Source organism: Schistocerca serialis, chromosome 9, assembly GCF_023864345.2.
Source record: "Schistocerca serialis cubense isolate TAMUIC-IGC-003099 chromosome 9, iqSchSeri2.2, whole genome shotgun sequence".
Lineage (NCBI taxonomy): Eukaryota > Metazoa > Arthropoda > Insecta > Orthoptera > Acrididae > Schistocerca > Schistocerca serialis.
The window spans coordinates 65397520-65422918 of record NC_064646.1 but is presented as its reverse complement, the minus strand read 5'-3'; the positions used below and the strand labels follow the sequence as shown (position 1 = coordinate 65422918).

Genomic DNA, 25399 nt, shown 5'->3' with positions numbered 1-25399 from the left:
TTTTGATATGTCGGGTCATATTGACCCGAACAGTATATATGTCAAGTAAAAGTGAACAGAACAGCAGGGTTAATGGTAGGCACAGCGTATGCCAACTTCCTCAGACAAATTCTTCCTCCACTTCTGGATGAAGTGGTGCTAAGAACCAGAATGCTTATGTGGTATCAACACGATGGATGTCCAGCACATTATGCCTTGCGTGCAAGTCGTGTTCTGAACCGAAGGTATCCTGCCAGCTGGGTTGGTCGAGGAGGAACAGTTACTTTGCCTGCAAGGTCTCCTGATTTAAATCCTCTGACCTTTCTTCTTTGGGGATGCATTAAAGACGTCTATCACGATATTCCAACAACTCCACAGGACATGCAGAAACGTATCGTGCTTGCTTGTCATTCTCTTCAGCAGGCAACACTGGAAACAGTAAATAATTCATCATTCAACGAGTGCACCAGCGTATTGGTGTCCAGGTTCACCACTCTGAGCGCCTCTGAATGTTCTACTCCTGGGCAATGGTACAGGAGAGTCAAAGCCAGTTTTGTGTTATGTTTTTACTTGGTTTTCATTTGTTTTCTGACAACTCCAGCAAGTGGACGAGTTTGTGATCCCAAGCTCAGAGTCAATGTTGGGTTATATCATCATGTTTCAGCGAATGGTACACCGTGATAAATTTTTGAATAGGTCTTTAGGAGAGGAAATGAATTACTGCATAAAAAATACAGTGTGTCATTTAAAAAAGTAATACCGCTGTTCATATCTTTGTGAAAAACAAAGGTACAACAAAGGCACTAATGCTGATTGATGTCCACCTGATGGCTAAAGGACATTTGCTTGAAATATTTTGTAATTTGTATCTGGACAAACAGTTATTTAGGGCGGTCAAGATAAGTGGGAAACCCCGTATATCATGGGGCTGGACAGTCAGGACGAACACTGCCAATCACATAACATGATTTTAATGTGCTTTTAATAGTATAACAACAAGTGGCTTGTTATAATAAAGCATACAAATAGGATCTGATAGACAGGAAGCAACCAATTAAAGGAGAAATACATAGGCAATCATGCGACACTGCCAGGCAGAGAGTAGTACGAGCACAGAAATATTTTGCTAACTTGATAAAAAAAGTATTGAAATGAAGCACAATTAAATTAAAGACAACACAACTTCAGTAATCACAATTGGAACCTTGTTAAACAGCAGCAGGACTTAACTGTGATAAAGGTCTGTCCTGGTCACTAACAAATAAATGTATATTATTTGTTTAAAGCGTAACACAGTAAGTGGATGACACACTTTCAAAACACATGCCATTGTGACCCTAACTTGTAGAATGGTATTTAGCATACCTTCCCACCTATGTAATGTAGAGAAATACCACATTCTGTATGAAAGCAACACAACGTGCGGCCAAACAATTAATTGAAAAAGCTGAGTGATGCTCACTGTTTTGAAATTGTGTAGTCCTAAGTGCTAATTTGTAATGGATTACATGTGAGGCTTCTGCACACAGTCCACTGAATAACTGTTCCGCTATTATAATACCAAGGATGTGAAACAGTTAACACCACAAACAGTTTATTGAAAGTTCAGCAATGGCAAGATGATCAAGAGCAAAAAACTGAGGAGGAGGCTGAAGCAATTTTGCCTGAAGTGAGAATATGAGCTTGTATTAAAATAATGAAGAAAAAAATGTGGATCCAGGGGAAAGCTATCAACTATTTCTAAGTATGTTGCTCAGTCCTGCATAGGCTCATTTGCACAAATACCGGAAAATTAAACATAGTATCCACAAGAGATGAACCCACAGAAAAAATGGATATGACAATCTTGACAGTCTTTAATTACAAGTCAGAGCACTCAGCTGTAGTACGAGATGGAACGAGGCTAACCTCACACTTTACTTAAAAGCACCAACATTCCCTCTTTCCATTAGCTCAGCATAAACTGCAGCACCGATACAAAACGATTTATCATTTACATAACAGGTCAATAATAATCTGAGAACTATCCAAGCAAAAAGTTTTATTAGAAAGCTAATTCCATTCCATTTCCACAGTACACTACTTCCTCAGCCATTAAAAAGTTGCTGAAGTCATGTTACCTAGAATTCCACAATAATTGTTAACAGTAAATTAAAACTTTATAAATTAGAAAAACAGCAAAATACTAATACACTGCTGTATGATGGAGTCATAATTATGACAGTTTTAAAACAATATTTCAGTATATATAAATCCAAGATTATACAAAAAACATTGGAAAGTCTTTGATAATGTTGTCTTTAATGTCTCTCTGAGCTTGTTCTTCTGACAATTTGTCCAGGTCTATAGGTTGTCTGAAAATGTAAAAGAAAGTAATTAGTGAAAACAAGACCTTAATGCATTTAATCCTTAAAATTACACAATGCAAAACAAGGAAAAGTCCATCTGTAATGAGTAATTGGTAAAATATTACTGCAGGTTTATGTGAACAGCTGCACCCCAGAAGTAAACTAAATTAGTTTTCTCTATTTGTGTGGAAAGCTTTCATATTTTTCTGAATTCTACTGACATCTTTAGGAAAACAGATTATGTTGGAATAAGATAAAATAATACAATGCCACTCCAAGTATTTATACGAGTCATAATATGCAAGACCTACAGAGTATAAATTTTTCACTTATTTACGCTGATCACATTACTGCACTGAGGAAATACACAAATAAGATTTTGAATAATATTTGTTATTTGATATTATTAATAAACTATACACATCAATTGATTCTACTACGAAATTTGACAATGAAGCTGGAGGAGTTGGCCACCAAAACTTTAGAAAAGTCAAACTGAATTTTATTACTAGCTAAGTGTTTCTTTTTTTTCTCAGCTGCTGGCAAGTTATTTCTGGACCAAAGAAAGGTACTTCAAATCTTTTTGAAGATTATTCTTATTTCTTGTATGAATTTCATAGTTCTTTATGACAAATTTAATGAGGGAGTAAATATTCTGGGGCAAGCACTCAGAATCTCCAGTTCCCTGAAGAGTCTTCTGCATGACTTGAGTTCACACAACAGTTTTAGATTCAGAATATTTTCGCTTGACCTCATGAGTTCCCCCAAAAATAGCCTTGTACAACATTATGGAAGTGAAGTTAGTTAAGAATAAAAGCCTTTTTCAAATTTTCATATCACCAATCTCTGACAATGTCCACATTGCAAATAATGATTTGTTTAGGCACTTCAGCAGCTTTATCATATACTCCACCAAATTAAATTTACTATCGAGTTGTAATCATAAGAATTTAACACTTTCAACCTCTTCTCTACACATGAAATAAAATTTTAGACATATACTGTGAGAAAATCTATAGTAAATGCTGGACTGCATAAACACTCGTACGGAAAGCTTAAAGACAAAAGTAACTTTTGCGTGATATGTCACTGCCAAGTAACATCGCTCAAAGACCCTGATTGTATGTAGAATGAACTGCTGCAGTACAGTACAGAAGGTAACAGCAAGAAATACACACGAGTGTGTGTATGTGGATGTGCTGCAACATGTCTCCCCAATGCATCTCTCACATGTTTGATGGGATTTAAGTCAGGGTAACAAGCAGACCAGTCCATTTGCTGAATATCCTCTCATTCCTAGAGCTGCTCCACCTGTGCTGTTCAATGTGTAGCACATCTGAGGATCTAGAGATCAGATCACCCATGCAACATTATGCCTCCTCACACCATAACACCTGGACCATCAAAATGATTAATTCGATGGTGCTGGACATACCCTCAAATGGCAAGATGTGTAAATACGTAATGCACCCAGGAACATTGTTGAAGGAATTGAATGCCCTACCACAAGAACTCCTTTCCTTCCTTGTGGCCAGCGTGGCAGCTCATTGCACAGAACACACTGCCATCCATGGTGATCATGCACTCTATTAAGAACCATATCCTATCTTTTGTAAGGTCCAGATCTTTTGTAAGGTTCAGGAGACCATTATAAATTGTCATGGCTTCAATGTAACTATTGTCTTTGAATACCCTGACATTTCTGTTCATTTTACTGTGGATTTCTTTTAGTTATCAGTACAAGTTCTTTCCACACATGGGACAAAGTTTCCTCAAGCTATGTTACTTGGCAGTGACACATCACGTGGAAGTTCCTTTCATCCTTAAGTTTTGCATGCCAGTGTATTAATGTCCATGAATATTTCATTAACCACTGTTTCTGAAACTATACTTCATTTGCTATTACAATGTTCGTATCAACAGCAAACATAACAAAATTGGCATCTTGCAATGTCACTGATGAAAGATCATTAACACACATAAGGGAAAGGGCATATGGTGGAACCTTGTCAGACACTGCATGTAACAAGTTCTCAGTTGGGTGATGAATGAAACCTTAATACAGAACTCTTTCCTACTTACTGTCAAAGAGAGATGATATGAACCATTGTGTGGCATTTTCTGCCACACTATAATACTACAATTTAATTAAAAAGATATTGTGATTTACAGTGTCAAATGGCTTTGACAGTTTGCACAATATACCAGTGGCTTGTAATTTTTCTGATGATTGAAGTACATTCTTGCACTATGCATAAACAGCTTTCTCAATATCAGAACCTTTTAGAAATTCTAACTACAACTTGCAATGTATTATTTGCAGTCGGATGGTGAAGAAGCTGCCTTTATATTACCTTTTCTGAAATTTTTGAGAATGAATTATTTTTATTTTGAAGATTTTATTGGTCTCTGGGGTCTTTTTAGAGCCCAAGGCTCATTTAACTACAAAGAAACAGTTTTAATGTTGGTGTGGACTTCTCATCCTCCAGATATGCTTTTAAAGACTTTTTACTATAACAGCGTAAAATATTTATGTTCATATCACATTTGTAGAACACCAATTTGAAATTATTGCAATGGGGTCAGGAAATATTCCTGGTAGACAATATGTGATTTCCGATGTTCTATTCAACTTTACTATGAAAATAAGAACTTGGCAATAGTGCTCCTTTTCTCTCTCTCTCTCTCTCTCTCTCTCTACACACACACACACACACACACACACACACACAACAAATTCACAGTTAGGAATTGCATTTTGTTGAAGTGACATGTGGTGTTTTATTTTATTCATCATGGATGACGAAACACGTTTTGAAATGGGCTATAGTCTTGAGCAGGTTTTAGCAGATTTACAAAAGAGTGATAATGAATCAATTTTTGGAAATGAAGATGAGAATGATGATGATGATGCAGATATGATTGAGGAAGATATATAGATCAGAGATGAAGCGGATGTGAGTGATAGATTGCACAGCCAGATTAAAAAAAAACCGAACTGACCTTTAAAATCCCTGAAAATCATCATGTGAACCTTCTTCTTCTTCTTCTTCTTCTTCATACACTTTAAATGGTTTATTTATCAAGACATTAAGAGGCTGCAATTGTGAAGTCAGTCCTCCAAAACTACAGCAAGCTCTGTGTTTCCCTGTCTCAATTTCTGTTCCACAGGATTTTTCAAATGGCTACTAAACTGATCTAGTACAAGAAGAGAACTCTTATTGAATAAAGCACCTTTCCTTCCCTCCCACACTCTGTTAATCCATAATTTCATACCCGCCTCAGCCATCCAAATCTTGTCATGTACGTGAACAGCAACATCCATGCGGTATTTCAGGTTTTGGCACTGTTTTGCACTTAAAAATGATCATTAGATAAAGTTTAGTAGTGTCAGCACAACATGAAAGGACAACAATGTAGTGAAGTTTTCCATGACCACTTGTTTTTATAGTTACAGTTTTAGTACCTTCCATAGCAACAGTTTGTTACTCAGCACATCAAACGTTGGAGAAGTTTTGTCCATATTTGGTTTAGCCCCACACTGGTTTTCTTTTCATGTTGAATAAAAAAGCTGTGGAAGGATAATGTTTTCTCTTCATATTCTTGTGGCATTTTCTGAGGTGTTTTGGTTTGCATGCTAAGTTTATGATGCTTTATAAGCCTGTTAAGTTCCACAGTAGTGCTAGCTTACAAGCACGTATTTGAATTATCTCTGTATTCCAATGCCATTTTGACGGTTTCCTTGAATCCATTACAATAAATCATCATCTAGTTTTGGCCACTCTGCATTCAGTCCTCTTTCTCATTTTTTTCAGTTCTTCACTAGCCAACCAATCACAAATGATATTTTTCTGTTGGTGGAGGTCGAAATGCTGATCTGTTTCCATGTTGTTCTGCATATGCTATTACTTTCGATTTATAGCCCACATCATAGGAATACTTTTATTTTTTTCCATTACGAAAGTATCTAGTTACCAATAATACACATCTGTTTCAAGTTCACTGGCATTGTAGGCTGCAATGATGCATCACAGGCTACACAGTGTTCTGGGTTTGTGATGGAAGGGTGAGAGGGAGACAGTGTCAGCAAGCTTCTGAATCCCCGCAACTCTTTTTCAAAGCATCGGTGCACTGCTACCGTCAGTTGAATACATTGTTGCCAGGTAGAGAGGGGTTTCCCACAGCATCGAATATATACTCATTTTTAAGACTGGTGGGAATTTTACATAAAACACTGGATATTTTTATATTACTTTAGAGTATAAGATGTACCTGAATTTTGGAGGCAATTTTTCAAAGAAAGAAGTGCAGTCTGTAAAATACAGTACGTAACACTGTACCACCTAATGTGCACAAGCAGGCTTCGAGAAACGTAATATGTGACACTGCACATATTACACATCACCTTAGACCACAATTACAACAAGGACAGACTGTCTCAGGCTTTTGATCACCAATCAAATGCAGAATGTAACAGTAATGCATATCAATAATTGTGCAGATGACAGTAAAATTCTACACTCATACCTTGAACCCTAGGTTCAACTTAACTCTACAGAACTGCAGGCATTCTTTGCACATGGGAAAATTACAGTATTATTATGTAGTGTGTGGTATATTTTTTTAACTAAATTATGTGTGTTTTATATTTCAAACATAATACATAACTACAACTTATACATAGCTTAATTATAGCAAGCAACTACTGAGTTAATAATTTCAACGCTGTGCATGGATCTCTCAATAAATCATTATTATTTTTTTAGAAATATTTTACATTTTATCACCATAAAGCTGTTAGAATCACTTAGTAATTCCAGCCCTGTTACCATAGTAGTACAGAGTTGAAAATTTGGGCTAGGGTTGAATTGCTTAATACACACACAGTAACTATTATGACAATGTTCCTTTTTGTTTACAGCTGTTTATTTTGATTCTTAGTTACTGCCTGTCAACAGATATCATTGCACATACATCACCTTAAAGCATAACCACAACACATAGGCAGCTCGCTCGTTGATAAAACATGAAAACCTTATATTGATCATACACACGTTTACTGTTGTGAATATAATCATTAGCACATTTTTTTTAATTATGTACTACCTGGAAGCCTCAAATCAATCATACAGAAGTTTTCTAGTGTGAATACTTTTCATCCATATGATCATAACTCATTATAATTAAGAATTTCAAGATTTTAAACATGGCTGCAGCAGCAACTGTTAAAATTCTTCACAATAAAGGATGGCAGCCAAAAACAGTTGCAGGATAGAATTTTTTCATTAAAATTCTTGACCAAGGTTTCGGTACATATAAATATACCTTCATCAGAAGTAAAACTTCCTGAATAGAAAGACACATTCATTAGAAAAGCCATATCAACGAAAGTGAGAAACAGAAGCTTAAATAACTGTGAAATTGCTAAAGTAATACAGGCACACAATCTTTAGTACTTACTAAAATTACATCATGCACTGGAGAATAATAAAACAATTATGCCAAAAGGCGTCGTCAGTAATTAAAATATCATCTCCATTTGTACAACATGTGTAATGGTATTTTAATTACTGACGACGCCTTTTGGCATAATTGTTTTATTATTCTCCAGTGCATGATGTAATTTTAGTAAGTACTAAAGATTGTGTGCCTGTATTACTTTAGCAATTTCACCGTTATTTAAGCTTCTGTTTCTCACTTTCGTTGATATGGCTTTTCTAATGAATGTGTCTTTCTATTCAGGAAGTTTTACTTCTGATGAAGGTATATTTATATGTACCGAAACCTTGGTCAAGAATTTTAATAAAAAAATTCTATCCTGCAACTGTTTTTTGCTGCCATCCTTTATTGTGAATAATTAAGAATATTACTCTCGTGTATTTTGGTATCTAAACATTTAGTATTATAAATATTGTAATGGTGCATGTTGAATAAATGAAATGAAAACCACAACACAGTACACAATGAAACATGCGCCCACATGCCCACACCTGCAGAAGCAGAACCAATTAAATTGCCTTTCGCTTGGTAAGCAGTGCAATGGTTTCCCACCAAACCCTGGAAGCAATGCGCTACAACAATGCCCTCAAATTCAAAGAAATTTCTCATGGTTTCTTGCCCTGTTGGAAATTTAGGCACATGTGCAAGATTGGGACGTGGCAAGGGGGGGGCATCGTGTGGATGAACCTTTACAGATTTCCTAAAATGAGTATACGTCTTATACTTTGGAAATGGAGAACGGAAATGATGATGAATTCCAACTTATAATCTAAAGTGGCTGCAAGTGTGAAAGAAACTTTGGTATCACTAAGAAACTGTTATTCATTTCTTAGACAAAAAGTTCTTTCAGAGTGTGCTGACACAGCAGCTTTGCTCTTAGAAACCATATATAACCGCTCACTTGTTGAAAGATCCGTACCTAATGACTGGACAGTTACACAAGTCACACCAATACTGAACAAAGGAAATAGGAGTAACCTCCTGGATTGCAGACCACTATCGCTAATGCAGTTTTGCAGTAGAGTTTCGGAACATACACTGTGTTCGAACATGAGATACCTCAAAGAGAACAATTTATTGACAAACAACCAACATGGATACATAAAATACTGTTCTCGTGAAATTCCACTTGTTCTTTATTCTCACAAGGTAATGACTGCTATTAACAGGGAATATCAAATTGTATTTCTTGTCAGAAAGGTCACAGTTCTTAGTAACTCATGGAAAGCCATCAAGCAAAACAGAATTAAATCTGGCATTCCCCAACTAAGTGTTATGGGACCTCTGCAGTTCTCCATCTACAAAAACGATTTAGGAGACAACCTGAGTAGCCCTCTTAGAGTGTTTGCAGATGATCTGTCATTTACCATCACATAAGGTCATCAGGTGATCAAAACAAATTGCAAAACAATTCAGATATGATATCTGTATGGTGTGAAAAGTGGAAATTGACTCTAAATAATGAGAAGTGTGAAATTACGCACACGAGTACTAAAAGGAATCCATTAAATTTCAGTTACAGAATAAAAAAACACAAACCTAAAGGCTGAAATCAAACAATGGAAACTCCAGGTAAGAGTATCAACAATGTAGGAAAAGACAGATAGCTCCTTATTGTAAAGAAGACACGTCAAGTTACAGACAGGCCACAGCCTTCATCAGTAAAACGTGCGCGCTACGGTGTGGGGATAGTACGTTACCGTAGGTTTAGGCCGGGATAATTACGGGAGTGGAAAATGTGTTGCATGGAGAACTCCCATCTGTGCAGTTCAGAAAAGCTGGTGGTGGATGGAAGGATCTAAATGGCTTGCTTAGTGAAGCAGCCACTGAAATCAAGTGTGTTATGTTCAGCTGCATACTGTGCCACAGGATGGTCTACTTTGCTCTTGGCAACAGTTTGGCAGAGGCCATTCATCCCGGTGGACAGCTGGTTGGCAGTCATACCAATAAATAAAGCTGAGCAATGATTGCAACGGATCTAGTAAATGACATGGCCGCTTTCAAAAGTGGCCAAGCCCCTGATGGAATAGGATAAACCTGTGACAGGACTGGAATAGGAAGTGCTGGCTGGGTGGATTGGACAGGTTTTGCACCTGAGTCTTCCACAGGGATATCATCCTTGTAGCAAGTGTTCCGAATTGGGAGGATGCTGTGGAGGTCGGTCACACGACGGAACACCACTTCAGGAGAGGTGGTTAGTATGTCTGATAGGATGTCCCTCATTTCAGGACATGATGATAAGTAATCAAAGCCATGGTGATGGATATGGTTCTACTGTTCCAGTCCGGGTGATACTGGGTGATGAAGGTGACACTCCTTTGTGGCTGGTTCTTGGAGGTGGTGGGAGGGATGGGGGTGTGAGGGGAAATGGCATGGGGATCTGTTTGCAGACTAAGTCTGGGGGATAGTGCCAGTCTGTGAAGGTCCTTGGGAGACCATCAGCATACTGAGCAAAGGAGTTTGTCAATGCAGACATGCTGTTCCTGGATATCCTGGCTATATGGGAGGGAGTCTTTGGTGTGAAAGGTATGACAGCTGTCAAAATGCAGGTACTTTTGGTGGTTGGTGGGCTTTATGTGGACAGAGGTGCAGATGGAGCCATCGGAGAGGAGGAGGCAGTGTTCAATAGCGGTAAGACTATGGGTGTGGGGAATGTTGGTTGTTAGGGAGACGGCATCAACAGTGATGACTAGGGATCCAGGAGGCAAAGGGAGAGAGGGGGATGGTGGAGAGTTGGGAAGAAAGTGGTTGGTGTCTGTAATGTGGGAGATCCTTCCCTCCACACCAGCTTTTCTGAACTGTGCAGCTGAGAGTTAACCTTACAGCACATTCTCCACCCCAGTAATTGTCCTGGCCTCAACCTACAGTAACATAGCGTCCCTGCACCATCCACCCAACAGTTTCCATCCCCTCTGTCCTATCTTCTCCTCCCCATTCTCATCTCCACCCTGTTTATTTGCAGCCCTCTGCCAATGCATCCACCAGTCTTTTCCTGCTCCTCTCCTCTTTTGCTCCTTTTGTTTCCCACCTCCCTGCCCCACAACTTCCTGATGCTGTGCCTGTTGGCGGTCTAGTCCCTGCACACTTCACCAGAGAGCATTTGTCTCTCTCCCCACCCGTACACTACTATCCCTTACCCTTCCCCACCCCCTCACGATTGCTGCTTGCGATCCCACACAATGCTGCATTCCAACCCGAAATGCTGGAGTTAGCAGTAGCTCTACTCAGTGCTTGTCTGCCCTCTTCTGGAGTATTGCTGTGGTTTGTGTGTGTGTGTGTGTGTGTGTGTGTGTGTGTGTGTGTGTGAGTGTGTGAGAGAGAGAGAGAGAGAGAGAGAGAGAGAGAGAGAGAGAGAGAGAGAGAGAGGAGGAGGAGGAGGAGGAAGCTGTTTGACAACCCTCGAGGCTCACCGTCTAAACAGCTGCCTTGACTTTTCCCTGAATTGTATATGATGTCAATGAGGATCAAGGTGCCACTTTCATTGAGACAGCAAAGTGACAGAGATATGGTACCAATCTGCTGGAATATCATCAAGATGGGAGACTACTATCTGTCCCTTTAGTGAGATGTACTATATCCAGTTCATTGATTGGTAGGAAAACTATGTTAAGATACTTTGAGGGGAAGAGAGAAGGAAATATAAATTCACAACTATGTAATTCTTACAAATTAATAAGTGTTTTCATGTTTATACTTCATTAAAACCTTTGTTCATATTGAAAATTGGTGCCAGTGGAAAAAAATAAATAAATAAATAAAAAATAAAAAAAAAATAAAGACCACAGGAATAACTAACAAGCGGCACAGATTGACCTTTAAAGGGTGTGGAGTTATGACACTAATTAGCCAATATTTCAAAGTCTAACAAGCCCATCTCTTAAAAGTATTTGTACTGAAAGTGCCTGAACTACACTTGCAAAGCTGCAACTTGCCATTCAGTATTCATTTTGCTACTATCCATCAATTCTGACTGCTAAAAGGACACTACTATCCATCAGTTTCAATATGCCAGATAGTATCAAAAAACACTAAATTTAATGTAGTGTCCCAATTTAATTACATGTTAATATGGAAATTTCTTTCCTCAAAAGCCTAATGCAGAATAAGTTGCAAAATCCCCAACACTTGAAGTGTCAAAAATCTTACGCCTACAGTTACTGCGTTACAACATCTTAACTGTGGGCTACGGATTGTGTTGTTGGCAACCAGTTCAGCCCCAACAACTGCTGAGAATTTTAATGAAAATCATGAGAGTTGCCAAAGACTTTCACTATTCTGCTGACTGCCTTGGGCGGGGAGGGGAGGGGAGGGGAGGAGGAGGAGGAGGAGGAGACAGAGATTTTGCAAGAGCTTATTCCCACGAAGGGAGGACCAGTGGCAATGCCAAAGTGACCACACCTCCTGACAGACAGCAACACAGAGATCATCGGAGGGAATATAAGAATTAGTGGGTTGAGGTACGAGGACTGCAACCTTGGCAGCAGCAGTCTCGTTTCCTGTCAGACCGACGTGACAATATGCTACCGCCACACCACGTCGGTGACCTTTCTTTCAAATGTGTAGAATAAGAATAAACAAACAAAAATGAACAGCTTGGAGCTAACCAAATGTATAACATATGGGGACTAAGGAATTGTGCTGTTTTTGGCTGAAAACTGGCTGTGAGAGAGGGAACATTCCCATGGTGGAATAATCAGCCTCCATCTTTCCACTGATTAGGCCGTTTTTAACACACACACACACACACACACACACACACACACACACACACACACACACACACTATTACCCAGTCTTCTCAGAACCTAAAAATGCAGAACTCTATTGGTGTTCTGATACGGTGGCACGAGTTCTGAATGAACAAATGATTATTGTCTCCAACTTCACTTGCCACGTTTTCCCTGGGTGAGGCAACGATGGTGTCTTCTGTAGGCCCAACTGTTATTAAATGTCAGACTTCTAACTGTAGCCCCACATCTAAAAAAATTCTGGTTCAGTTCAGAGCTATCCCTTCAAAGCACAGCATGCTTCCATGTGATGCTCCTTTAGCCAGACAGTCAGAACCTGGGACATAAAATTGGCAGTGGCCCTTCTCAACCCAAATCTTCTGTGAAAAGTTGTGAACCTAGCTCTGAGACAACCCAAATAACTCTGCTACCTGTTTGATTTTCTGCCATGAGGCTTTGAGCACAATTTCACATATTTTTATCTGTTAGGATATGTGGATGTTCAGAATGAGGTTTGTCATCAATTGACAGCTCACTATTTTTGAAACATACAACCACTCACACTCAAGTTCTTTTCCATTGTGTCATCTTTGTAAACTGGTTTCAACATCACAACAATTTGTAACATTTTGCCAGGATGGGAAGAAAAATGTTACAGCCATGCTAGTTCACTAACACCTGTCATCATAAAAAGCAAAGTGAGTGAGTAAGTGTGTGTGTGTGTGTGTGTGTGTGTGTGAGCAAAAACAACTGTGGTGTAGAAATTCACTACAGATAGGTAAAACCCTTCTGGACTCTTGATACAGTTGTGAGACACATCCCTATTTGGGAGAAGGGGAAGGAAGCTGTGTATTAAGCAAATTCTATCCAGGGCAGTGCTATTTTAGCAGGTTAGGAACCCCATCTTACACCTGTAATACAGCATCACAAGGAAACCAGACACACAATGCGGAGAAAACAAGGAAAGAAGAGAATGAAAGAGCTTGTGATGAGATGTTAAGAGAAGAACACTAAATATGAACAGATATTATAAAAATGAGGTGGTGTCTACAAAACTGGCAACAAAAGGAATACAAGCGGTAGACAAAGATTTAATTATCACCTGAAAAAAAAGTCACACAATTAATTCTTCGTTTATTTGCAGGTCTATGTTTGCAGTCCTGGCACACACTGAAATCTGCGCACCACAACACTGTAGCATAGCGAAGAGGGTGGTGGGAATGATATGCCATTTCGTTTTGGCTCATGCCAGCATGCTACAATATGGTGCTGTGGGGATTTCGGTGTGTGCCAGGAGTACAAACACACACCTGCAGAGAAAGAATAAATTATGTGACTACTATTTTCAAAGTGATAATTAAAACTTTATGACTATCCATAGTACGTGGAAAACACAGACTACAAAAAAATAATGTTTCAGCATTTGTTAGGCAATCAGGAAAGAGCTTCCATAGTATTAAAGGAAGCCCCATGGTGTAAAAATTGTCTTAACAAAAGATTCTATGAAATTTAAGTTCCCATCATGGACAACTTCAAATGACACATCTCACAAATGAAAGTAACTGACATGAAGGGAAACAAAGCTAGAGAGACTTACCCTTCAATATAAGTCCGTGCTCGGTAGGCCGCAAGGTGGGCATAATACGTTGGAGCAGGATATGAAACGCTGCGAGTGCACCTTGAGAACAGATGACAGAGGTAATATGTCAACTGCTCCAGCTCGTCCACACTCATATTGGAATCATCCCACAGCGTACGGTATTTTGTCGGTCGGCTTACACCCTAATGAATTAAGAAATACATTAGATAAAACATTTTTCATTTGCTTTTCTACTTAATTTGAATGTAGACTATAACTTTCTGTGTCAGGTCCTGAATGACTGATATTTTCATTTTGATGTGTCTTATAAATAAGTAACCTCTAACTTGTGGAAAATCCAACATATTGCCATCATTCTAACCTGTATGCTTGCGTGGCTGACAAGGTAAAAATCAATGTGTCTGGGATGCGTTATTTTGGTATCTACAATAGTTCCTGCTGGAACATTGTTGTTTTTGCCATCTGAATCTTCTGGTCTTTTTGGAAAAAAACGTGTATGATGACGCTTCTGTACAACCAAGAATGTAATGGCAGGTTCATATGTCCCAGTTCCAGCCAAGGTACGGCAGGCAGCCTTTATTGCATTCAACTCTTCTCTGAGAACCTGGGGAAAAAGAGGTTTGGAACATTATATATCTATACGCAAATTTTACTAACATTAAATGTTGTAATAGTGGCCTGTCTCCTTTTCACTGGCATGCAAGACATTGCAGTTAAAATAGAATTATCACAGTAAAACTTAGAAGCTGAGTCAAATATTAACCAGGATAGGCGATATCTAAACAAATCGGGAAACAGTGTTCAGCTTTACTGCCACCAGTAAAAACGTGAAAATTACAGAAAACTTAAAATTACACACATACATCTGTTATCTTAAATCTAGTGAGATGCAGAAAAAAAGATTGAACAACTGACTTACCACTGCAAATTGACCTTCACTCACTCCATCTCTATAAAATATCAAGCGCTCTGGCTTAAGACCTCCCGTCTTTTTGTAGAAAAACTTTAGTTGGCTAAGCATTATTTCCTTCAGTTCTTGAATAATTTCTTGTCTCGGTGACTGCAGACGGTACTGAAGATTGTACTGGAAGGCATCTGGATCGTGGCTTGCACAAACCTGTCACAGTAAACACCAGACCAACAATTTACAAAGTATACATAAGAAAATATAAAAATCAAAACCTACATCTGTAACTAAGACAGAATTTTTAACTCTCAGTACAACATTTCCTTCCATTTACAGGTAGCTTTTTCCATTTCTTCATTTGTGTGTTTAAACACAGGAAAGGAAACACACAGTAATATTAGTATCACACAGTGAATTATCTCTTGGATGCATCATCCTTCAGACCTGTGCAATGAAGAAATGGACACACACCTATACAGCTAAATTGTCTGAGCTATCTAACTTGTGCCAGCACTGCAGCTCAAGTGGGGTGACGAGTTGGGATAGGTAGACCAGACCAGGCAAGGAGAGGAAGGATGCAGGGAGTGAGAGGGAAGGAAAGCTGACATCTGGGGGAGACACACATCACGTGCTTAGAATGGTACGTAGCTCTGGTGAGACAGTTCTGGCTGCCAGCAAGGCACGTTGTCCACAGCGCAGGAGGAGTGCAATGGCAGTGGGAGGCAAAACAGAGGAAGAGTGAAAGCTGTGAATGCAGAATGAGAAGTTGAGAGTGCTTGTGGAGGGTGGAGTTGTATGTAGGGCATGAAGTAGTGCAGACTGAGGCCAGGGGATTACAGGATTGAACAATACAGATAAAACAGGTTGTGAAGAAGGCATTGAAATATGGCAACTGTGCTTGGTAGAAAGTTCTGTCACTATATGACCAAATCTCATTTGGCCGACGGCCATTCACTTGGATGGACAGATGAGAGGTGGTAATGATTATGTAAAATGTGCAGAAATTACTGGTATACGACTTGACTGCTTTAACAGAGGGTCCTGCCTTTGATAGGACAGGACAAGACAAGCCTGCTATAGAAATGGAATGAAATACGATGTGTGGGTGCATTGGACATGTTTCACACATGGGTCTTCCATAGAGGTGTGAACTGAGTGGTAACGGGTTGGGAGCAAGTGTGTCATAAGGATCGACTATAATATTCCTTAAATTGGATAGAATACCACTCTGGGAGGGGGTGCAAAGGATTGTGGGTATGATGTTCCACATTTCTTGGCACAATGATAAACAATAAAAGCCCAAGCATAGGATATGGTTCAGTTGTTTCTGGCCAGCTTAATAGTGAGTGATCAGAGGGTGGATAGAGGAGGGGGTGGGGGAGTGGGGGCGGAGTTGCTCCTTTGCAGCAGGGTCCTGGGTGGTCACACTAGGACAGGAAATCATTTGTAGACTAGGACTGGAAATTAATTACCTTAGTAAGACTGTCAGCACATTGGGCAAGGAATCACTCTTCAATGCAGATGCATCATTCACAGTTAGATTGGCTGTAAGTCATGAACGTGTTGGCATAGGATGATGCCCATGACTATACTGCAGATGTGTATAACTTCCCTCAAAGGGCAAATTATGTCTGAGACTGTTGTTAGATGTGTAAGTAAGAAATGAGCTGGTGGATTTGGAGTTGGTACGGCATTGGGATAGGCAAGGCCATGGACAATGGGGATGTTAGTGTACAGGGGGTGGGGTGTCCACACTGACGAGAGGGGATTCAGATAATGGGGTTGGGAAGGAAGTGATTCATGTTTTTGAATGGTGAGTTAGGCTGTGAGCAATTGGTTGGAGGTATTGGTCAACAAGAGCTGATACTCTTTCAGTGGGAGCACAGTAACCAGCTGCAATGGGGTATCCAAGATGGGTGTGCATCACAGACGGTGAATAGGTGGGACGAGGAGTAAGCGGATTCAGTGGAGAGACTGTGGTATGGGCCTTAGAACTTCAGTAGGCACTTTGAGCATATGCTGGACTTCTACGATGGTATCTTCGCGGCAGTGTTTCAATAGTCAAAGACTGTCTGTGGATGCCTTCTGTCATGTAATCACTGTGGTTCATCTCTAGAGTGGTGAGGCCTTTTGTCTGATACAGGGCCATTTTTGAAGAGGCAGAGGTTTGCGTTCTTGGGGAACAAATCTAGGAAAGGAGGGTGAGGCTAGCCTGGCACTAAGAAATTCCTGTAAGGTACCAATCGTGTTTGTTTGTTTTGTTTTAGGGCACAAAAACAACTAGGCCATACGCGCCCATAGAACATGAAGACAAAAAAATGAGTTAAAACAACTGCATGTTACTCTCAATCAAAAGAAGGAAAGAGAGCTAAGAACAAGGAAAGGAAGACAGCTAAAAACAAGGACTTGGAGAAAGGTACATAAAATATGCCACAGAGAAATGGAGGTCCTGTACTAAATATTAAATGTCTATCACCATATTGCTACAACAGATAAAAAGTAAAATGTGGTCAACAGCCCACATGTCGTTCACTAAAACAGGTGATAACTTAGATGGGAAAAATAAATGAGAACTTAAGTGGCTAAAAAAAGAGCATTCTGTCAGGAGATGGCGAATCGTCAAATGTTGAAGGCAATGAGCACAAAGTGGTGGGGGAGCACCACTTAACAAATGGGGATGGCTAAAAAGACAGTGCCCCGTATGCAACCTAGCTAAAATGATCTCCTCACGGAAAGAGGGCTGAGAAGAGGTCATTCAAGCTGCTGGGGGAGGTTTAATTAGCTGGAGCTCATTCCCACGAAGGGAGGACCAGTGCCGATGCCGAAATGACACCACCTGCTGACAGATGGCAACAGAGATCATCGCACAGAATGGAAGAACTAGCGGGCTGAGGTAAGAGGACTGCAGCCTCGGCAGCAGCGTCAGCGGCCTCATTCCCTGTCAGAACGACACGACCAGGAACCCACATAGACATTACAATGACTCCATCGAGGGTGAGCAAGTAACAGCCTTCCCGGACTTGTCGCACTAAGGGATGGACGTTGTAAAGCACACAAGGCTCCGAAGGGCACAGAGTCTGAGCAGATGACACAATCGAAAAGTCTGTGCCGCAGGATGCACTGTGTGGCCCGATACAGGACGAAGAGCTATGTTGTAAATACTGAGCAGTCTTTCAGAAACCGATACTGAAAATTGTTGGTGCCAATGGTGAAGGCACACATGACACTACAGACAGTCCAAGAGCCACCAGTGTACTCCAAGGTGCTATCACGAAGTTCCACGTGAAGGTCGTGAAACTTACGCCAATAGAGCACGGCTGGAGTAGTGTCCTTAGGAAGCGAATGAAGGCCGAGGTGAACACGGGCCACTGCACGAAGCCAGGGTGGTGAAGGGTTCATACCCATTGGCAAAGTGGCAGATGGCGTGAAGTAAAGCTGCCAGAGCAAGAGTTGCAAGTGAACTGCAGGAGGTAACAGAAGAGGGACGTGCCCCATACTGGCGAACAAAGGAGTCACCGAAGATTGAGGTACGGGATGGGTGGCCAGGCATGGCAGACGTATCTGCCGAGGAGAAAGTCACGGTAGTATGACAGCAGTAGTTTGGCAGCTTCTGCAGACAGACTCTCAACCAGGCTAGTGTGAAAGGTGCCAGTAGCAAAACGAATGCAACAATGGTGGATAGCATCGAGACTGAATACGAGGAATGGACGTGCAGATGCACAAACGAGACTGTAGTATAGTTTTGAATGGACAGGGTACCTGTACAAACTGAGGAGGGTGGTCTGATCCACTCTCCAGGAGGTACTGCTGAGGACACACAGGACACTGAGGGAACATGTAAAGAAGGTTGCCAGGTAAGACGTGTGGGAGGACCGAGAAAGATTCCTATCGAGTACAAGCCCCAGGAATTTCGTAGTTTCAACAAACGGAAGAACAACATGCCCGTATTGTCAATGCTCCACGAGTAAAGACGATCGAGATGTCGCTGAAGACACCTCTCGAGGAGACTAGTCCGTGGACGACTGCAATCGGTCGCATAATCGTCAATGAAAAGGGAGCCAGTGACGAAATGGTCAACTGCAGAATGCTTTACTCAAATCCACACTTTGTGGTGGCTAGTAAATTGTGAGACTTGAGCCACCGTACCGGCCGTGGATAAATCTCACTTTCCCTTATCTCGTGAACACAGCCGGTGAGAGAAATGGGGAAATAGAAGGAATGTGTGTGTCCTTACCGGGCTTATGTGTGGGAATGACAGTGGGTTCTTGGTAGCTTCTGCGAAATGCGCTCTCTGCCAAAATGCATTGTACATATGAAGGGAAAGTGCTTGCCCGCCAGAGAAAGGTTCTGCAGCATCTGAATGTGAACATCGTCTGGCCCTGGGCAGAGGATCGAGATGAAGTGAGTGCACGATCTAGCTGCCTCGTAGTAAAAGCGGAGGTGTAGCACTCACCATTCTGAGAAGAGAAAGGTATCACCGAGCCACCTCCACTGGTTTCCAATGGAAGAAGGCAGAATAACGGTGGGTGCAGCTCGAAATCTCCACAAAATAGCGGCCCAAGGCGTTTGAGATAGCAATAGGGCCCACTGTGATATCATCTACTATTGTCAGGCCGGAAATTGGGGAATGGACCTTGGTCCCAGAAAGCCATCGGAGGTTGGTCCACACGACGGCAGAGGGAGTGGAACTGTTAAAAGAACTAGTAAATGAAATCCAACTAGCTTTTTTGCTATCCCGAAGAACGCGACGATACTGTGCACACAACTGTTTATAAAAAATGCACTTTTCCATCGTAGGATGACAGTTAAAAATGTGGAGAGCATGTCTCCGCATGTGAATTGCGTCGCAGCATGCCTCAGTCCTCCGAGGGACCAGCCTCCAGTCAGCCCTAAAAAGCTGCCATTTGGGTGCACACGCAGGTGGGGTAGGAGTCAGCAAACGGATTGCATATGGGAAACGGTCGCTCGAGTACGTGTCAGACAGTACATACTACTCAAGACGCTCTGCAAGCTCGGCAGTACAGGTTCAAATTGGATTAGGTAGGGGTGTGTGTGTGTGTGTGTGTGTGTGTGTGTGTGTGTGTGTTTAGTCTGAAAGGAATATGGGTGCCTTGTGTTTTTAATGCAGGATTTTGGAGAGCTTTGGTTGGATGAATCAGTGGCAAAAATGTGTTTCAAATGTAGGAATGGGAAAACAGCAGGTCTCTGAAGAGTCCAATATGACTGAACTTTGGAGACGACAGCAGAATGTGTGTTGTGTTAATGGGTAATGGTCCTCTGAGTAGGACGTAGGCAAACTGGTAAAATCATCTGGACGTTTCATCCAGACGTAGGTCAGCTGGTTTCAATTTGAGAGAGAGGTTATAGATTACTTAAGTTGCACATGAACAGTGTCTTGGCGACAGAAGTGGTGGTTCAGGAATGACTTTGCTACAGAGATCTGTTTCTCAAGCATAAGGTTTGTGAGAGAGCCATTAGCCGAAACTGAATATTTGAAGGAAATTATTTTAGGTGTAGTAGCACCAAGAGAGGCAGCTTTTATTATTAGGCTGCTGGCTGGGAAGGGGGGGGGGGGGGGGTGAGGGTGAGGAGGATATTCCATGGCTTAGGCAGCATTTCAGGAAAAGAATGTGGGACTGGGATTTAGCTAAGGATGGGTATAGGAATATTTTTTTTGGAGCTGACTGACAAATGGAGCAGGGATCAGTGTGGAGAAGGAATAGGAGAATAAGGCCATGTGCTACCCAAGTGACAGAAGTGACTGACAGTGCATGACAGCTTTAAGTGACAAAACAAGACTGCAGGTATAGCTGTGGAAGTGTTCTAGGTTAGCAATGTCCATGTGGCTGCTTGTCAATCTGCTATAACTGGTGACGTTTGAATTCAATCATATTTGAATCTTGTCACTTCACTAGGGGAGACAGGTACAGGGACAGCGACAGTGACGTGTTTTCTCAGTGAAGCGCTAGAGTGGACACACTAGCTGCTATGAAATACTTATCATCCAATTTTACAAAAACTACTTGTGAAAAATTTTGATCCCCTTGCACCTTACAATGTAATAACTTCGCTAGACACAGGGCTGAATTTCTTTCTACTATTTGTAATAGTTAATGTGCTGCACGAAACAAACTAAATGGCTGCACAACAATTTTTTAAGAGTTTGCAGAGGTAGAAATGCATTGCATAGACTTTGCATATAGTTCATTTTAGCTCATACATTTCTGCTTAAGAAATGTGGCAAATATAACCTAAATTGTATTTTAAGTGGAGAGCATATGTGGCAAACAATTTGCATGTGTAGTGGCCAATTTGCCCTTGTGCATTGGCAGTCATGTAGTTGTATAAATCATATTTCATAAAGAATTCAAGGTACCAAAACAATGATTTTTGCAAATTATTGCATACAAAGAGGCACATATTTTGTCACAGATATAATCAAGACGTCTCTCTTACTGGTACTTTTAATGGTGTCACTTAAGGAGAGGTAGAACTCTCTTTTTCTGTTCAGTATCTGAGGTTTTTGTAGGAGCATAGCATTGGATAACTGTGACATTTCAAATATTTGTCTTAAAACATGCTGTCAGTAGCCTTTCCCTCTTCAGGGGACACTGCCTTACAGCAGCACTGTCCGTGCGGGCGAGGTGGTTTGTGTGGTCTGAATCCTGAGGGCTATGCCGGTAGCTTAGCTACCAGCAAGGTCACCCATGCCAGATTGGCCAAGGGGGAGGAGCCAGACGAAGAGTGTACCACAATCGCCCACTGGTCCTTTTCACCTATCCCAAGCCTGTCCTTTTCCTGCCATCTCAAATCATAACAAAGGGTAGGGGGGACTCTTAGGCATAGGGAAGCCAGCTGCCCTAGGGGAATAAACTCTTAAAAGAAAATTGGACAAGTCTGGAGGCTCTTAGGTGGCAGCCCCACCACCAGACTAGGGAGCTGTGGGCCAATCACGGCACTCCCAAATACAGATGATTAAAGAAACAGTGGAAAAGAACAGCCGGACGGACTCAAATATGATGACCTTTGGCAACAAAAATAGGTTTCTGGAATATTAGAACAGTGAGAGAAGCCAGCAGATAAACAGGTTACAAAGGAGATAACGAGTTACAGGTTGGACATTCTCAGACTTAGTGAGGTGAGATGGCTAGATTTTGGAGAAATCCAAACAAGATGGATACACCTTTTTATACTCTGGACCCACTGGAGAGGATGCAGAGCACAGAAATGGAGTTGGACTTTAGTTAACCAAAGGAGCAAAAAAGATCCTTATGGAATGGAAACTGGTTTCAGAAAAACATATTTTGTAATAGGTTAATGCTCAAAACTTTTTGGTCTAATGTTTGAGTGTAGCAGAAACAAAACACCCTATAAATTGTACAACATGGTTTTATTCAAATTTTCATGGCCAAACAAAGAGAGGGAAATGGAAAATTGGATTATCAAATAGATCACTGAGAGGGCTAGTTTTGAAAAAATAAAAAACATCAAAGTAATCAGGGTAATTAAGACAAGCTTAGCAATCTGAAGTATTTCATGAACAACTACTGCTAACTACGTACCTGAAGTGTTAAAAAAAAAATCATCCCTTCCAGACTAGCCATTTTCCACACAAAAAGATACTGTGACTTATCTGTCAAAAAGGTTTCCTTCAAATCAAGTACTAAATTTGGGACATTAGGAACACATGAGACGCCCATAAGACCACGTGCTTTGAACAAAACTTTAAAATAATTAGGTAGACCATTTAGGTAAATTGAAAAACTTGGCGTTAACATTGATTGTTGATGAATTGTGTACAGTATCAAGTGTCAGTACAATTTCTTGGTTGTTTAATGTGTTTCATTAGCAATTTAATGTTTGTTATATTAGGTTAGTGCATAATTTTGTAGCATTTATGGTTTGCATGTTGGTATTCTGGTAGCTATTGGTTTATTTAACAATTGTTGTTTTTTAAATTGTAGTTCCTGTTACTACATGAGTTAACATACTGTCGTTTTGGAGATAGTGAGTGGAATGTGACGCTAGAGAATGGAGTGCCAAGTGGAGAAATTGGAATAATTCCAATGTATTCTTATGTTTGAGTGCAACAGAGGGATGACAGCAGTGGAGGCAGCCAGAAACATTTGTGCCATGTATGAGGGCAATGCCACTGATCAGAGCATGGAACAAAAATGGTTTTCTCATTTTATGGAGGATTGTTTTGACATTAGTGACTCTCCACATACCTCAAAACCACCTGACTTTTACAGCTGGGATATAAAAAGTTACCCCGGCATTGGCAGACTGTTGTAAATAGTAAAGGAGAATACATTATTGATGAATGAAGTCTGTAGTGTGTGTATCTGTGGTCTTTTATTAAACTTATGCAAAAATGCAAAGAATGTATACACCAACTCCAACCCAATACATTGGGATAGGTGGATATACACTTAAAGTACACCAGCAAGACCTTCAAAGTATACTTTGAGATGCAATGTAAGAAGCATAGATACAATTTAGTACACTCAAAAGGTGATATGATTGTAGCCGAGTCAGTTAAAAAGTATCTGGGTTCAAACCTGGGACACATGACAATTTAGATTGCTAGCCATTATGAGCCCCATTTCTTCGAAACATCTGGTTGGCTCTCAGTTCTTGTAGCCATCTCGCAGCGGGAGTTGTCACACCAGAGCATATAGTTCAGTGCTGCTGCTGCTGTTGCTGCTGCTCCTCATTACCAGGACTGTTGTGTGTCCAGGTGTCATACACTGTTGGTTACTTCTGTCGCTCACGTAGGTCACTGTCTAAGTGTTGTCAGGCAGAGGTACTTATGGGTATGCATTATAATGGAATATTGGAAGTAAAACTAGGTGGTGTATGGTGAAATGTAAAAAGGGAGCTACACATTTGAAATTGGTGTGGAAAATGGACGGAGGAACACAGGCTGAAGAAGGCTTTGTGGATAACAGTTTGAAGATTTGAGAATAAAGATGCAGGAGGAAATGGGATGTACAGTGATTCCATGCTGTAAGAATATTTATTTGTGCATCTGTTATAGTTTCCGACAGGGAAAAAGTTGCATTGTAAATATCGCATGAAAACATAACGAGAATAATATGCGGGAGTGTAATGATCTGTCATACATTGATGTGTCATTCAGTAGTCTAGTCAAATCTATGACATACATTGTGTTCAACATTTATTTTATGTAAAGAATGAATAGTAGTAACAAATTAATGTGAAAAGACTACAAAATGTTTTGTTCATGTTGTTCTATTTACAGAAAAACATTCAAGTCTTGTAGAAAAACAGTAACAAATGGATAATAACGTTGAGTCTTAGGGAGAGGCGAGGAAAAGTCACAACACTGCCAGCTGGCTAGAATGTTGGGAGACCATGTATAGTGATAACATTAAAAGCTATGATCAATGAGTGGTGCAAGGACATGACAAAGTACTCAGTACACATGTTTACATCATTTCCTTGCTAGACAGATACTACGGGACGAGAGGGATGGAGACAGATCATCTTGGGGCCATGGGTACATCATGAAAAGCCAAAGGCAGCAGGCATAGGATTCAGTGTGTGACCGCATAGGTACTGACACCTCTCCCGCCACCTAGCCTCTGAAAAACTACTGAAGAGCAGTGCAAAATTCGAGCCAATGAGGTGACGAGAGGCCTTCAATGTCACATCACTGTGGACAGGTGGAAGCGAACGGGGAAAGTCAAACAAACTTTGGAGGCAGGAAGTCTGTGAAGTCACAAGAGGCAGAGGCAGAGGCAGACCAGAAGGGTTAGGCAGAAGTAGCTGCAGTATAGTGTCAGTACTGTTAATGAAACTGGGGAGTTCTATGTGATGTACAGTGGGTGTGGGCTCAGTTAATACTGCCAGTCTCATTTCAAAGCAGATGGAACGGTGCTTCAGAACTGAATGGAAAGAAATAATTTTGGTACAATGTTATGAAGCAAGCTGGGATATTTTTAATTCCCCCTCTTGTTTTTCCATCTGCCTGCTTAAATTCGGTTTTTCATTTTTGAACTTATTACCATTAACATACATGAGTATAATCCGTATTTTCATAATAGAGAAAGGTTGGCCCTCAATTTTAAAGAATATAACACCAGATTTAATTTTGTGCTTGGATTTAAGTATGTAATTGATTTTCTAATTTATTTTGACTATTACAAGTTAGTATCTTTTGTTATTGGGTGAAATCAGCAACTGTTTCATAACTTAAATTCTATTGTTGATGTACAAACAACCATCAATTCTGTATGAATTATAAACATTTAGAAGACGAAATACCAGTAATCTTAAAAGGATCCATTTGGCTTTAGTCGGAAACATGTTAGCA

The 25399-nt window shown here is 40.5% G+C and overlaps 1 protein-coding gene across 1 annotated transcript in view; it reads right to left on the bottom strand.

Moving 5' to 3' along the window:
- Positions 1 to 2003: 2003 nt before the first annotated feature.
- The window catches only part of LOC126419138 (protein argonaute-2), a 276737-nt gene continuing 253341 nt past the window's right edge, over positions 2004 to 25399 (bottom strand). Inside the window, exons 19-22 of the mRNA XM_050086246.1 lie at positions 15073 to 15270; positions 14515 to 14757; positions 14151 to 14335; positions 2004 to 2333 (exon numbers count right to left, since the gene is read on the bottom strand). Of these exons, the coding sequence (XP_049942203.1) occupies positions 2240 to 2333; positions 14151 to 14335; positions 14515 to 14757; positions 15073 to 15270 (720 nt within the window). The 3' untranslated portion in view covers positions 2004 to 2239. The remainder of the gene's footprint in view (positions 2334 to 14150; positions 14336 to 14514; positions 14758 to 15072; positions 15271 to 25399) is intronic.